Source organism: Trematomus bernacchii, unplaced genomic scaffold, assembly GCF_902827165.1.
Source record: "Trematomus bernacchii unplaced genomic scaffold, fTreBer1.1, whole genome shotgun sequence".
NCBI classification, from domain to species: Eukaryota; Metazoa; Chordata; class Actinopteri; order Perciformes; family Nototheniidae; genus Trematomus; species Trematomus bernacchii.
In genome coordinates this window covers 6,173,189-6,187,370 of record NW_022987910.1, presented here as the reverse complement: position 1 = coordinate 6,187,370, position 14,182 = coordinate 6,173,189, and the positions used below count along the sequence as shown (strand labels likewise).

At 39.7% G+C, this 14,182-nt stretch overlaps 1 protein-coding gene across 1 annotated transcript in view; it reads right to left on the bottom strand.

The window, feature by feature from the left end:
* Positions 1–290: 290 nt before the first annotated feature.
* ppm1lb (protein phosphatase, Mg2+/Mn2+ dependent, 1Lb) overlaps positions 291–14,182 on the bottom strand; it is a 45,841-nt gene continuing 31,949 nt past the window's right edge. Inside the window, exons 2-4 of the mRNA XM_034115290.1 lie at positions 13,498–13,714; positions 4,477–4,638; positions 291–2,281 (exon numbers count right to left, since the gene is read on the bottom strand). Of these exons, the coding sequence (XP_033971181.1) occupies positions 1,941–2,281; positions 4,477–4,638; positions 13,498–13,714 (720 nt within the window). The 3' untranslated portion in view covers positions 291–1,940. The remainder of the gene's footprint in view (positions 2,282–4,476; positions 4,639–13,497; positions 13,715–14,182) is intronic.

Genomic DNA, 14,182 nt, shown 5'->3' with positions numbered 1-14,182 from the left:
GAGAAAAGATTAGGTATTCATGTTTCTGTTTAGTGCCCTATATATTTAACCCAAGTGCAAATATGTCAATCATACAGGGAAAAGATGCGTCTTATATTTACTATCAATTGAAGTATTACCTTTATTGATATTAATCCCCAGAGTCCCCATACATAATGTACGGGTACTGTTTTCAATTTTTGTTGAAGATCTCCATGTTTTTTTTTCTTTCCGGTTATTGTCTCTATGTATGAGTTACTTTTACTGAATAATTTCTAAATAAAAAACACACAAAATGATCATATATCATTTTTAATGTTCACTTTTAGATTTACAATTTGAAATGTCAGAATAATTGTTATTGTATTTTTGTACAGTTTATTAAAGTCAACAAAAACAAGTACAGATGCCACATAAACACTCTGTAAGGTACATATTTTAGGAAGAATGTGAACTGAAAAAGCACAAACAGACAGTTTTCTCTGATATATATATATATCTCTGAAGTTAAACAATCCAGAAACAGGCGCACTGCTTTATTCATTGATGCATGAACAGTGGAGGGGTGATACTAACATGAGGACAGTATGTACATTCATCTTACAATTCCATGTCTCTTAGAGACATTTCTTCCCATAATGCTATTTTACATGTGAGTTAACATGGTACGACTTCAGGGTCGAGCAGTGTGCATGGCATGATCGACGGCAATACATTAAACTGAAAGTAGTTTTGGCAGCAGACTTCATAACAGGAAATCAACAGTTTAAAAAAGAAGGCAACAATAACACAATTCATTCAAAGGCTTGTTACATTTTGAGTTACAGTTCAGGAAAATGTTAATGATCAATAGCAGGATGTAGAGGACATGGCATTAAAGGCTGAAATTGTAACGTTAATTTGTCATGTGATAATTTAAGAAACCTCAGATAAAGGACTAGCACGTCAATAATTATGTAGAAAAGAAGCCTAAGGGTGGTAAATCTTTCTTGATAATTTAAATTGCTAAATCATTCACAATTGTAACTGCCTGTGATACCTTAATTATTACCTCCTTCCTCAAGTTTAAAATGATTTTTATTTTTAAGTTGTAAGAGAGATTTTCTTTTAACAATCTGCAGCATTACATTATCAGTAGTTACATAAATGCTGATAAGGTGGGGATCATACCAGAGTCTCAGCTTTAACAAATGTAATATGTATCAACAATCAAAACAGAATTGAGACTTTATCAGCACAAAAACAGCAATCAATTTAAGTGAACTTAGACATTCAACATCTAAAATTATAAAATTCAAGACAAAACACTTTCATCCTTACATCAAATTCCCATGATCAGCAAGTGTGATGCGACCATTGTAATTGGTTGTATTGCTGTACAATATCGATGGTGATATTTAAACAAGCATAGTATCATTTGTGTTGTTCCTGTATAAAGGGAATACAATCATATTTGCACCAGTGACATGTAATTGATCCAGGAAAAAAATACTTTTTCAGTGCAGTCACTTGGTAGACACAAGTCTACAATTAAATGATGTGACAACAGAGTTAGACAACTAAAAGCATAAACATTAGTGGTCACATAGTGGAAGACCTCACCTCTGAAATAACGTGGAAGTCAAACTCCATGCTAGCTTGTTTACTGTCATTTTCTCATTATTGGACAGGCAATGCATTGGTTGTTAACGTGAAATATATCAATTATTTTCATATTCTCAAGCATACACACGCACGCACACACACAGCTCAATCTGTTGTTGCATAACTAAATGAAAGCAATTTCTTACAAGTAACGCTTTTTCATTTGTAAAAGTAAAGGAGGGGAACTGCAAATATCTGTGATAGAAATTGTTCTCACCCAAAATGTTGTTTTGAGTTTTTAAATCTCTCATCTTAACCCTATTACTTCTCACTAATATTCAAACATGATATAGATGTTGTGTGTTGTTGATGCGTGTCTACTTCTCGCTGGCCTTGCCTTTAAACTTGACTACCATGACGGTGATGTTGTCAGGGCAACCACGATAAAAGGATTGGAGGACGATGCTCTTTGCGCCGAAATGAGGCTCGGCCAGTCGTTCCCTGATGAAGCGAACCGCCTCCTCGTTGCTGAAGGTGTCCCACAGGCCGTCCGAGGCCAGGATCATGAACTCCGGCTGCAGCTTGTTCAGGTCAAACGTCATGATGTCCGGATTGGGAATGACCACGTTGAGGTTCTTCAGCGGGTAATCGCCCAGAGAACGGGACATGGCCAGGATGCCCTGCACACGCCACGAGCCGTTGAAGCTGATGAACCCACCTGAGGAGGAAGACAGAGGGGAAATAGTTGGAAAGTGCCAAAGCAAAAAGTTGAGGGTAAATTACAAGATGGAGGGGGGGAGGTGGGAGAGAGAATGAGAGGAAGTGAGAGTATAGAGGAAAACAAAGGTAGAGGGAACAGTAGAGAAACGGATGTTTTCCATGTTACTGACGTGAAACTGCAAAACAAAAGACTATTTTTGTTTCTCTGAACCAACTGGCAACATGTCTATTCATCTATGAGACTACTATGTTCACATCAAATAAGCAAATAATATTTTGGATTAGTACCCTTCACATGTTTTCACTCAGTGCTCATTGTTTACGCTCATGGAACGCAATTGTTTATGTTGGATTGATTTCAATTTATGTCACATCCTGCAAGTGCAGCTGCGTGTCCTCTATGGCTTCAACAGATTTGCAAGGAGGGAATTGTACTGGAACTGATAGGATGAGGAATTCCATATGAGGTCAAGATGCCTCCCTAGTTCCTGGTGAGCAAGGCCATAGCAAGGATTTAAAAAAACAATCTGAGTTTAGGCTATAAAAACAAATCCCATTATGTGCAACTTTCTGTTACTATTATTAGTTTGCTAAACTCCCCATTTCCCAGCAAAGCAGAGGACATGAACTCTGTGTCCTCATGTTTGCTCATGTAGTTAACTGCTTTAATATAACCAGGGAATAGAATGTACAAATTGCTTTCAGAAGCAAGGGAGACATTAGTCATTGAAGTATTACCCTAAGCAGTTAGCGGCTGAGAGCAGCAGTTAGCTTAATAAATGCATTAATTAGTTATGCCCTGAAATTATCATGGGACTATATTTATTTATGCTCACCACTATTACCAATGACTTGTATTTATTTCAAATCAATTTAATTATTAATCAGTTAGATTTCATTACTAAAGTCAGCACTAAGTTTCTTGAAATTGCAATTTGTCAGTCAGAGGACTATTCAAATGACTTTTTTTACGTTTTTGTATGAGAGCCACAGACAGTTAAACCTTTAGTAATGGATTTGCAAAAATCCTAAAATGACACAATAATTACAATGTATCCTAAGATCTACAGATTACAATAAAACAACTGTTGAAGTAAAATAAAGAAAGATACAAAAATAGATAATGACTAATTACTATAATTATTAGTTAAGGAAATATAAAGTCAACAGTCTGATACATCATAATAAATATTATAAGTGAACCATTTCCTAAAAATCTTATTAATTGAATACTTCCATTATTTTTTGAAAAATGCTGTTTGTGGTTTGACTGTTTTGTAAATGGTTGTTGCAATTTGAGGTTCTAGTATCAAGTGTCATTGTTTACTTTTTCTAGTGCAGAGACTTAATTTACCATTTAGTACTTGAAACAGATTCCAGAAAATCTGGTTTCACGAATGAAAATGTAGATGTATGGTACTCTAAAAACAAATTAGATCACCAGCTCTACCTGTGGAGCCTGTGGTTTTGGTATTGAGTTTCTATCAGTAATTGTTCTGGAGTATCAGTGTTTACAGGACTGTGTCACAGAGACAGATAAACACCACCTTAACAAAATAAAATGCCGCCCCAGGAGAGAGGACTAGTGTCTATGCTGTTATTTTATTAGTATAGCACTGGTTCCTGTTTATGAGAAACTATAATTATTATGATCATTAGATTCTGCCCCCTCACTGAAGTTAAAACAGTAGGAACTCAAGTGTAGTATTATAATTGCAAGTATGTCACATGAATAAGTAAACAGCAACACAATGCAAACTAAATCTGAGAGCTTTCTTTTAGTACCCAAGTAGACCATTAGATGGAGATGGTGGGCTTTCCTGACAGTGACCACGCTGTGACATCTGGCAAACTGCCATCAAACTCTCTTCAGCATGGAGAGTATGCAGATAGGGTAGATGGGAGAAGTATGCCTTCAAATACTGTGCACTGTCTGGCTGCATTTGATAACATGCTGCGTTAGAGGCAGATTGGGTTATCAGTCACTAGGGTTTGATGTCAGCCTCAGCACAGACACGCACAAAGTGGAGAAAAAGGATAATGGTGCTCAGCTTTGATCATAAGAAGACTATTTTATGCTCTTTATGACAACAATCTGTGTGTTGATGTGGCTTTAAGTTTGAACTAAAGCCTTGTTCTGCTTAGAATTGCTGGAGAAAGGTCTACTGGTCTGGACTGCAGCTGTTTCCTCACCAGCCTTCTTGATCCTCTTGCGTTCTTTTAGCTGGTAAGGTTTGTGGTCATGCGACAGAGGAATAGCATTTCCGTCTTTGTCACAAAGAACTCCACGCGAGTCTCCAACGTTGGCCACCGTCAACTCCTTTTCAGAGAGCAGGGCCACCAGACACGTAGTACCTGAGACAGATGGAGGAGAGAGGCGAGCGGGAGGGAACAGAGGAAGAGAGAAAGAGCAGGAAAGGGAGGGGGAGAAGAAAGTGGATTATATCAGAGTTAGAATGGGCAGTTAAAAGGAACAGTTTCTGTCAGTAACGATTGTAATATAGTGCATTTATAAGGGGTAAGATGCCACTTCCAAGGCATTGCACTGCCATAACAATAGTGCATCCTTGCATTTGGCCACATTGGCACTGCTTAGGAAGTGGACCGGCAACCCTCCTGTTTCCAAATTAAGTTCCTACGGACTGAGCTTCTGCCTGTGAATACAACTATTCATGGTTAAAATAACCAAGAAAATACGATTTTTGGCATAGAGCAAACTAAAACCCATGACAAATAAAGGTATTTTTACATTCATAAACCATAAGAGTAACATCTATTGCAATGCAGGGTGTAATACAACATCACATAATGACAACGCTAACCTGCTGATGTTCAGAAGGCTTACCATCTCATTTACGTGTGACAGCAGGATCGCTAATAACAAATCATTCTGATGGATGCATGAATCTCTTTACCAAATATCATCATTTTAGTTTCATTTGAATAGCTGTCAAGACATTTTCAATAATCATTGAGTGGTGGGCCAAAGCACATAACTACATCCCCATGACTAGAGTCACAGTGCTAGCAATGTTAAAACAATTATGGAAAATTGTAATTTACAGTCCTGGTTAAAAATGATGTAACATACAAATGTATGTTCTTTCATATAAAGCTACTCTGAATTTAGGAACACTAATGAACAACTTCAGTAAAAATAATGAGAACAATTGTTCCCTTCCCTCATGCACAAACACTGCAAACACTCTTTGAAGTCACTTTTTTCCTTGTACTACTCTCTGAAATGCTTTTATTTCTTCTCCTCCTTCCTCTCTTTGTTTAGTTTCCCAGCCAGGCAAAGCAGAGTCTGGACTCCGAATCTGAGGCCTATTGTGTGAGATCTAAAGTCCTGCAGAGAAAGAACAGATCTGCCTGTTTGGCCATCTGCTCACACAGAGCAAAGAAAACTGGAGAGAGAGAGAGAGAGAGAGAGAGAGAGGGGAAGTGAGGATAAAAAAAGAAGAGAATGTAGGGGGTCCTACTTGTTCTGGACCACCCGGACAGATATACAGAGAGGGGAGGGTGATACATTGAGATTTAAAGTACAGTCATCCTCAAAATGTAAGTGTAAAATGCTACAAGAGGTAGATGAAAGCTGGATTCAATGACATTGTAAGAATATGGATAACCTCTAATTTATGGGAAATCTCTTTAAAGTTCCTCGTCTTGTTATGATTTGATTGAGTTTAGTTTCCTAGACGTTTGACATTGAGTTGAATAAAAAAAAGGATCTCTCCTCAAAGGGTCCTCATATTAAGTTAACTCTGTGCTAAACCTGATGCAGTCACAATATGTGAGGATGGGGGACGAGTTAACACAGTGGATGCAGAGGAGAGGAAGAGTTGAGGAGGGTTGGTGAGATACGAGACAAATAAGAAATGAGATTACTTCTCAGCAGGACAATGGTTTTATTACTCCCATTTATAGCTTTGGGTGAGAAAAAGAGATAAACAGTAGAGAAAAATGAGACAGAAAATAACTATGCACCAGCTGGAAGCGCAGTGCAGATGAATGTAGTGAATATTGCCACTTTATTGTCAATGACTTACTAAATCTTTTACACAGTTTGTGCAAAATCCATTTCTATTAGTTTCATCATTGTATGCATCCCTAATCCTGCTGCTCGTGCCCAGAGCTGCCGCTGCACTGTACCATGCTGTCCAGCTAATTATCCTCATCCAGTTCCCATGACGATGGAGATAATGGACTGAGGTGCATTGCTAGCACACCCTTCCCCAATTAGCCCGGCCATGCCAGGCACACGTTCAGCATTCCATATTAAAATGGCACCATGTCTTGCATTTGAGCTCATGCTAATTATTGGCTTTGCTTGGCCTGGCACACTCCAATCAAATTAACATCTCAGCCCCAGTTAGTCTCACACTCCAAATGGTATCATTGCACTGATTCACTCTCTCAGAGTTAGCGAAAGACTCTGGAGAGTATAAATGACCAGCACCAGCAATCTTCCCATGGATTTATGTCCTAACGGTTCTGCTTGGCATTTAGGCGAACAAATGAGAGCAGGACTGCCAACACCCTGCTCACACTGGCCCAAAACCTTTCCAAAAAATAAAACGACCTGCCCATTAGTCCAGCTACAACATAATTTTTGTCCCTTGAGAGCTGCCATCCCGTCTTACCTGCCCTCCTTGCCTTAACTTTTAACGATTTATAGCAACACTATTTTAGCATTTGGCATTGAATAAAGCAATTTAAATCACTTTGTAAAGTCTGTGAAGCACTCTAAATATCACTATGAAGCTTTATTCAAGCCCTGCTTTCTATAGTGTATTGTTTTAAGTGTATTTAATGAGTAATACTTTTGTCCTTTTTGCCTTCATTAAATAGACAGGACAGATACACTGGAAAGGAGACGACTTGCAAACCCATTCACTTCGGTAAAGACTCAGCCTTGGTACATATGAAGTATTTATTTTTCTTTACTATTCAATCCTTTCCATTCTTAATAACTAGCTGCCGTAGGGCCAACCTCAGCCTCTTTAAAGCCCTATCAATTTTGTTTTGCTTTGAGCTCCCGTTTACATTTCAACCAATTATTTCTCCAGTGTTTGTGGTTTCCTTTATAATTCTTATCATACAACATATTAAGTAGATCATTATGTAGCATACATGTCAGTGGCATTGATCTGACAGCCCAATAGATCTCCTATAATCAAGCAAGGCGTCAATAGCAACTGTGTGGGTCAGGAAGTAATTGACTAGTTTAGCATTGCGTCAGACTCTTGATAGACAGTTATTAAAAGATCAAAACTGATAAAGCTGAAAACAGAGATATTTTTACATTAGTTTTATTCCATATTCTTCTTCTTTGTTAAGACCTCTAATACTCACAATTTAACCCAACCACGGACAGTTCAGAGTGTTTTTTAGGTGTTATGCTTGTAGCGTAGCCTCGAGCCGCTAGCCTCAAACAGAGATCAGGAGCCTGGGGGCTTCGGGGGTCTGGTAAGATCACTTCTTTGAACCTCCCAGATAATTTTTCAAACACTGCCAAATCTGCTTCAAAACACTCAATAGTCCCCAAAGTACTGTGGTAGAGTTCTCCTTTAAGATTAACACTCTTTTTTTTCTCCAACCAACTGGTTACAGAAAAATAAAAAGCTCTATGCCTGGAGTCCTTACACAATTAAACCACTTTAAACAAAGATCTTATTTGAGTTTTCCACGCGTAGGTCAGACAGTCATAGCACAACATCAAACTTGCAAAAGCCTGGAACTCACTTGGGATGATAGATAATTCATCACTACATTACATTGCATTTAGCTGACGCTTTTATCCAAAGCGACTTACAATAAGTGCATTCGACCAAGAAGATACAAACTTGAAGAAAACAGAATCATATAAGTACATCAGGTTTCATAGAGCCAAAACATTTCAAGTGCTACTCAACTAGCTTTAGATAAGCCAGTCCTTTATTAGTATATAAGTGCTTTGTTAGAAATGTTATTGCTCGAAGTGGAGTCGAAAGAGATGAGTTTTTAGTCTGCGCCTGAAGATGTGTAAGCTTTCTGCTGTCCTGATGTCAATGGGGAGCTCATTCCACCATTTTGGAGCCAGGATAGCAAACCGACGTGTTTTTGCTGATGGGAACTTGGGTCCCCCTCGCAGTGCGGGTGCAGCGAGCCGTTTGGCCAATGCAGAGCGGAGTGCACGTGCTGGGGTGTATGGTTTAACCATGACTTGGATGTAGGAAGGGCCAGATCCATTCACAGCATGGTACGCTAGTACCAGTGACTTGAAGTGGATTCTAGCAGTTACTGGAAGCCAGTGAAGGGAGCAGAGGAGCGGTGTGGTGTGGGAACATTTAGGAAGGTTGAAGACCAGACGAGCTGCTGCATTCTGGATGAGCTGCAGAGGTCGGATGGCACATGCAGGTAGACCAGCCAGGAGGGAGTTGCAGTAGTCAAGGCGTGAGATGACGAGAGCCTGGACCAGAAGTTGCGTCGCTTTCTGGGTCAGGAGGGGACGTATCCTCCTGATGTTGTAAAGAGTGTATCTGCAGCAGCGGGTTGTGGCAGCGATGTTTGCAGTGAAGGACAGTTTGTTATCTAGGGTCACACCCAGATTCCTTGCAGTCTGAGTCGGGGCAACAACAGAGGGGCCGATGTTGATTGTTAGGTCAAGAGTGGGACACTCTTTTCCCGGAAGAAAAAGCAGTTCAGTCTTGTCAAGGTTGAGCTTGAGGTGGTGAGCAGACGTCCACCGAGAGATGTCTGCTAGACAAGCAGAGATGTGTGCGACGACCTGGGTTTCAGAACGGGGAAAAGACAGAATTAATTGGGTGTTGTCAGCATAGCAATGGTATGAAAAACCATGCGGGCTAATGACTGATCCGAGCGAGTTTGTGTAGAGAGAGAAGAGGAGGGGACCAAGGACAGAGCCCTGAGGGACCCCTGTAGTTAATTGACAAGGGTCAGACTCGGACCCTCTCCAAGTTACCCTGTAGGTGCGGTCTTTGAGGTAGGAGGTGAGGAGGGAAAATGCAGAGCCTGAAACTCCAAGTTCTTGGAGAGTGCGAAGGAGGATCTGATGGTTCACCGTGTCGAATGCAGCAGACAGGTCCAAAAGGATGATGACAGAGGAGAGGGAGGCTGCTTTGTGGGGGTCCAGGATGGTGGAGAATATAGAAAATAGTTTTTTGGGATTGGAATAGGAAGAATGGATCTTATCTTGAAAGAAAGTGCTTTTTGCCAGAGAGATCGAAGAAGAGAAAGAGGAGAGGAGAGCTTGATAGGTTAGGAGGTCGTCAGGGTGTCATCACAATGAACGAAATCCTCTCTAATGGTTGTGCAGTCATAGAGTGAGCAAAGAACAGCTTTAAAATAGTCTCTTTTGTGAGTTCAGGAAACGTAGCCAGTGGAATCTGAACGCGAGCTGACAACTTCTGCAAGGATGAGCTGTTGTTATATAACTATAACGGTTGGATGTCAGAGCCTGTTAAACCTGATTGGTTTGTATCAAATATTTATTTAATGATCATATCCCGAGGCTACACATTTCCAAGTGTACTTTTATCTATAACACACACTAACAAACCTTCAAATGGGATGCTATTGTCTTTGTCTTTAGTGTAACCTAAGTTAATTACAGAAAACATTTTGGCTTTTGCCTTTTGCTGATAGTTACATACTTTTATGTTTTCCATCTGTAAGTTAATAGTTTATCCAAGTATTGCCACAGGCTGTAGCATTTGGGCACTTATTATGTAAAGCAGAGCCAAATACATAATGTCCTGCTCCAATACTGTAAATATTTTTTACATTATTCAGGCACTTCACAGAGAAAAACAACAGTTCAAACAAAGATGAACATCATTGGATTCAGGGTAGAAAAATGAAGATACTCTAAGCATAACAAAACCAACGGCATCAACATTCAGCTCAAAATAATCACAACAGCAAACAAATGCAAGGCTTAGGAAATCAAAAACTAAATGAATGGTATTTTATGGAATTGAGATGCACTCAGAAGATCATTTTGAGAAACTTGAATTGATTTTAAAACTTGAAAATGTCACTTATAGGAAGCCTCTATTTTGCATATTGACACAGTTAAACACATTCACATAAGCTAACCAACAAGTCTGATCTGCTGGCTCCCCTGTTAAGGTTGGGCTTTAAGCCTGCTTAATGCTCGCTGTGGTGTTCATGGCGCGATGCTGCATGAGTGAAAAGTGACGACGTCATCGTGTATTTTACATGATGCGCAAAGACTTTTAAAGGTTGTTTTTTTCAGATCTATCCTGCCAGTCTGGGAATTTAACCGACGACCCCAGTTGCAAACTCGCTTTTCTAACCTGTAGGCCACCAGTTATGCCAGAGACATTATTCTGTCTATGGCACTTCAGGAAAGCCTAATTAACATTTGTAACTACCTAAAATGCATTAGTTATCATATATAATGTGACACATTTTAATGCAATGTTATATCAAAAGCCTGGCCCCAGTCATACGAACACATTCTTCTGCATTACTGAGGCAAGATATTTCCTTCCTTCCTGCAAAAATTTGATTTATTTTGCTAGTTTGACATTGAAATGATGCCGTATGCATTCATTTTCTTGTATTTAGATGACTCGGTGTCCTGTACTAACTCACTGTTTTTGTATCACCTGTCCGTACATGACACGAAAGATAGATGAAAATGTTCTCCCCAAATGATTTCTTAAAATATATCTAAAAATGTTCTAATCTTAACCATTTGTATAGCTTTATACAGCTGCTTGCAACAATAACTACTGACTATTGAACTGATACACCATTTGACACTGTTGTGTGCTTGTGTGGGTTCAAACGTGTGCTGAGAGTCATGCCACACAGCCACACAGAGGTTAGTACTAATAGGATACCAAACCGCATTAAGGAAGCTGTTTCCATAATAGACTCAAGCTCTTGGCCATTCCATCAGAGTCCCATCTCCCTTATCTGTCTTTCAAAGGCTTTTGTTGGCTGATAAACAACAAAGGGATGAATGAACAGGGGGATAAATCTGATACGCTGTTGTCCTCCTGACTGCTGAATTGAGAGTGTGTCTCTCTATTCCCCCCCTCTCTGCCAGCTTCATTTAGGCCCTGATTGTGGCAGAAAGCAGGGAGCAGTCTACCCTAAATGATGCGATTGTTGAATCAGATACAGGGACAAGAATGCACAACAATTACCTGATCAGCAGATCCCCCCCGAGACGCTGACAAGAAGGGTCGGATAAATTCTGCAGCAAATTCAATCCCTGACTGTCTAATGCTTGGATTAGACAACACACGAGCCTTTGCATTGTAATGGAGCTTGACTGTAAATGTATCTATACGCTCAGTGTCAGTACTTCTTGCTGTGGTGCCCAAATAAAGGATGATGAAAATTTAGAGGGATAAGAAAATAAATATATATATTCAGATCTGTTGAGCCTGGATGCAACAGGTGATGTATCTTGAGAAACAGAAGCAGGCTGATGGATCAGGAAAGGAGATTGACTTGTTGAGGAGGTTAAGATCAGGTGAGTGTTAGAAAAACACTATGGCTGCCAGAATAGGTGCTTCAGGTCGCGCTCCAGAGGGCGTGAGGCCTTCTCCATGGCACTTGCATGCTGTCTGGGGTTGTCATTTAGGCTACACACTGCATTCATGTGTTGTCAAAAAAAGAGACGTTTTTCAAATGGGATAATTCATGCATGTCGGAAACAGATATCATTATGTTGTCAAAATGACCTGTGAAATAAAAAACACAATGCATCCCCTCTGTAGCGTCCATATTGTTACGACATTATGACTTAAAGCTCATGGAATAAGACCTTCAGAGGATGCACCTTTGGCCTTGGTGGAGGTCTGTGCTCTCCAAGTGCCATTTTAGTTAGTTGTGTCTATGTTCCAAAACACTCTCAGCAATAGACTCCGCAAGAATATCATTGGTACTTTTATCTATGGGCACGACTGAGAGTTTAGTTCTTCCCTAACACCAAAACCTTTTTCACTGTATTTCTCTGACGTTTACTCTGCTTCTCACAGAGCTGAAAGTTGAATCAGAGGGACAGGAAGGAAAAGTGATCCTCCAAAAGGAAAGCTTGAAGTTCTTGAAGTTGAAGCATCTCATCACAGGAAGTCCATGTAATCATCCTATTAGCTGTATTTCAACTCTCTCTCCTGCGTGTTCAATAAACCAATAAGGATTTTGCCGCAGAATAAAAAGATGAACCTCCAGTGTAGATCGTCTTATTAATCAAATGTCTCCCTTTAGACTTGAAGTTAAATTAACAGAGGTGGTTTAGAAACCCAGTGAAACTCATTACTCGGCTGTGCCTCCCTTACTGTTACTAATTCTCTGATGTCTCCAAAACTTGTTTTACCTTTGATATAATCATAAAAACAAGGCTTTCATTGAATGTAGGACAATGATGCTGACAGATGAAGCCCATATGTCTCTGCATTGGACTGTATGACTCTGCTCTCAGTATTTTCTCTTCCTATTGTCTCTGCCAAAGGTTTTGTTGAATTCATGTCAGACTTTATCATCACCCTTTGTATCCATACTCTCATTCTCCCGCATTCTCCTCACCCTTTGAACGCCCCTGTTGTCCCTTTCCTGTCTGTCCTTAGCATTTCTCCTCCCTTCATCTCAACAGCAAAATGTCCTCCTTCCCTCTGACCCTTCTCCTACCTCTTTCCATCCATCACACTCTCTCTTTTGCATCACCACACCCTCCCTGCCTCTCTCCAGAGATAATTACTACAAGCCCTGTGAAGATCAGCTTGTATTTTAACAGCTGAATAAGCAAGGCTTAGGGGGTGCTGACGGTCACTATTCAACAACAGACAAGTGAAAACAGTGGAGTGGAAAAAATAGTTTGGGTGCAGCTATATAGGGAACATTTAAAAACATCACCCTTGACTAACTGGTGCTTTCTTATTGTGTCCCCAGTAATGAGCAACACTTGTGGTTTAAATCCATCTGTATATGGCCTCTGCCCTTTATTGTGGCCACATTAAAGCTGAAATACTGTATGCACACATTTAGATATCTGCTATTTAATGAACTGCAGGGGAAATATCCCCAACTTGTTTTACATGCAAGAACTTGCACACGTTTGCATTGATAAAGTTGAACATATATTGTACATACAGTAGTTATGGTTGTCTCTTTTTAAAGAGTCGGGGATTTTTCTCCAGGTTCTTTTATTCTATAACAAACCAATTCACTCACCTGCTTCATTGTAAGTGGCAGAGAGCTTCTCAAGCATTTCTCTGTCCAGATTCAATATCTGCTGCTCCAGTATGGAAGGATAGGACAGGCCGCCCCTTTCCTTTTTTTCTTCTTTCTCCTTGTCTTTTTCTTTGTCTCGCTCTCTCTCACGTTCGTAGGTCAGTAGCTGCTGGCGGAGTGCCCCAGACAGGTGGGCCTTGGCGAAGTCAGCCGCAGCCTGATAATAGAGAGCAGAGGGAGAGAGTTAGACGGCTGCAGATACAAAAAAAATCTTCTGTCAATTAAATAAATATATATATATATTCTCACTTACATATTGATGAGCATAATTTTCTTTCCAATTGACAATTTTCAAGCAGTGTTATCAATTCAAAATTGATAAATTCAATACAGATAACTCAATCAACAATATTCTTTTAAATAATGAATAATTAGATAATTCTTTAAAGCATTAACAAACAAATATGCCGAACAGTCTCTGTTTTCAGATGATCGAATATTAACATTTGCTTCCCCACTTTGTTTATGTACTTTAACTGTGATTTGAATATTTTTGGCTTTTGGATAGTTGGTTTAATTTTAACATTTAATAGACTAATCATAAAAATGTTGCAATTAGCAGGCCCAATGCTGATGTCACTGCAACTAAAGACAGGCTGGAACAAGTCAAAGTTTTGGCATTAAT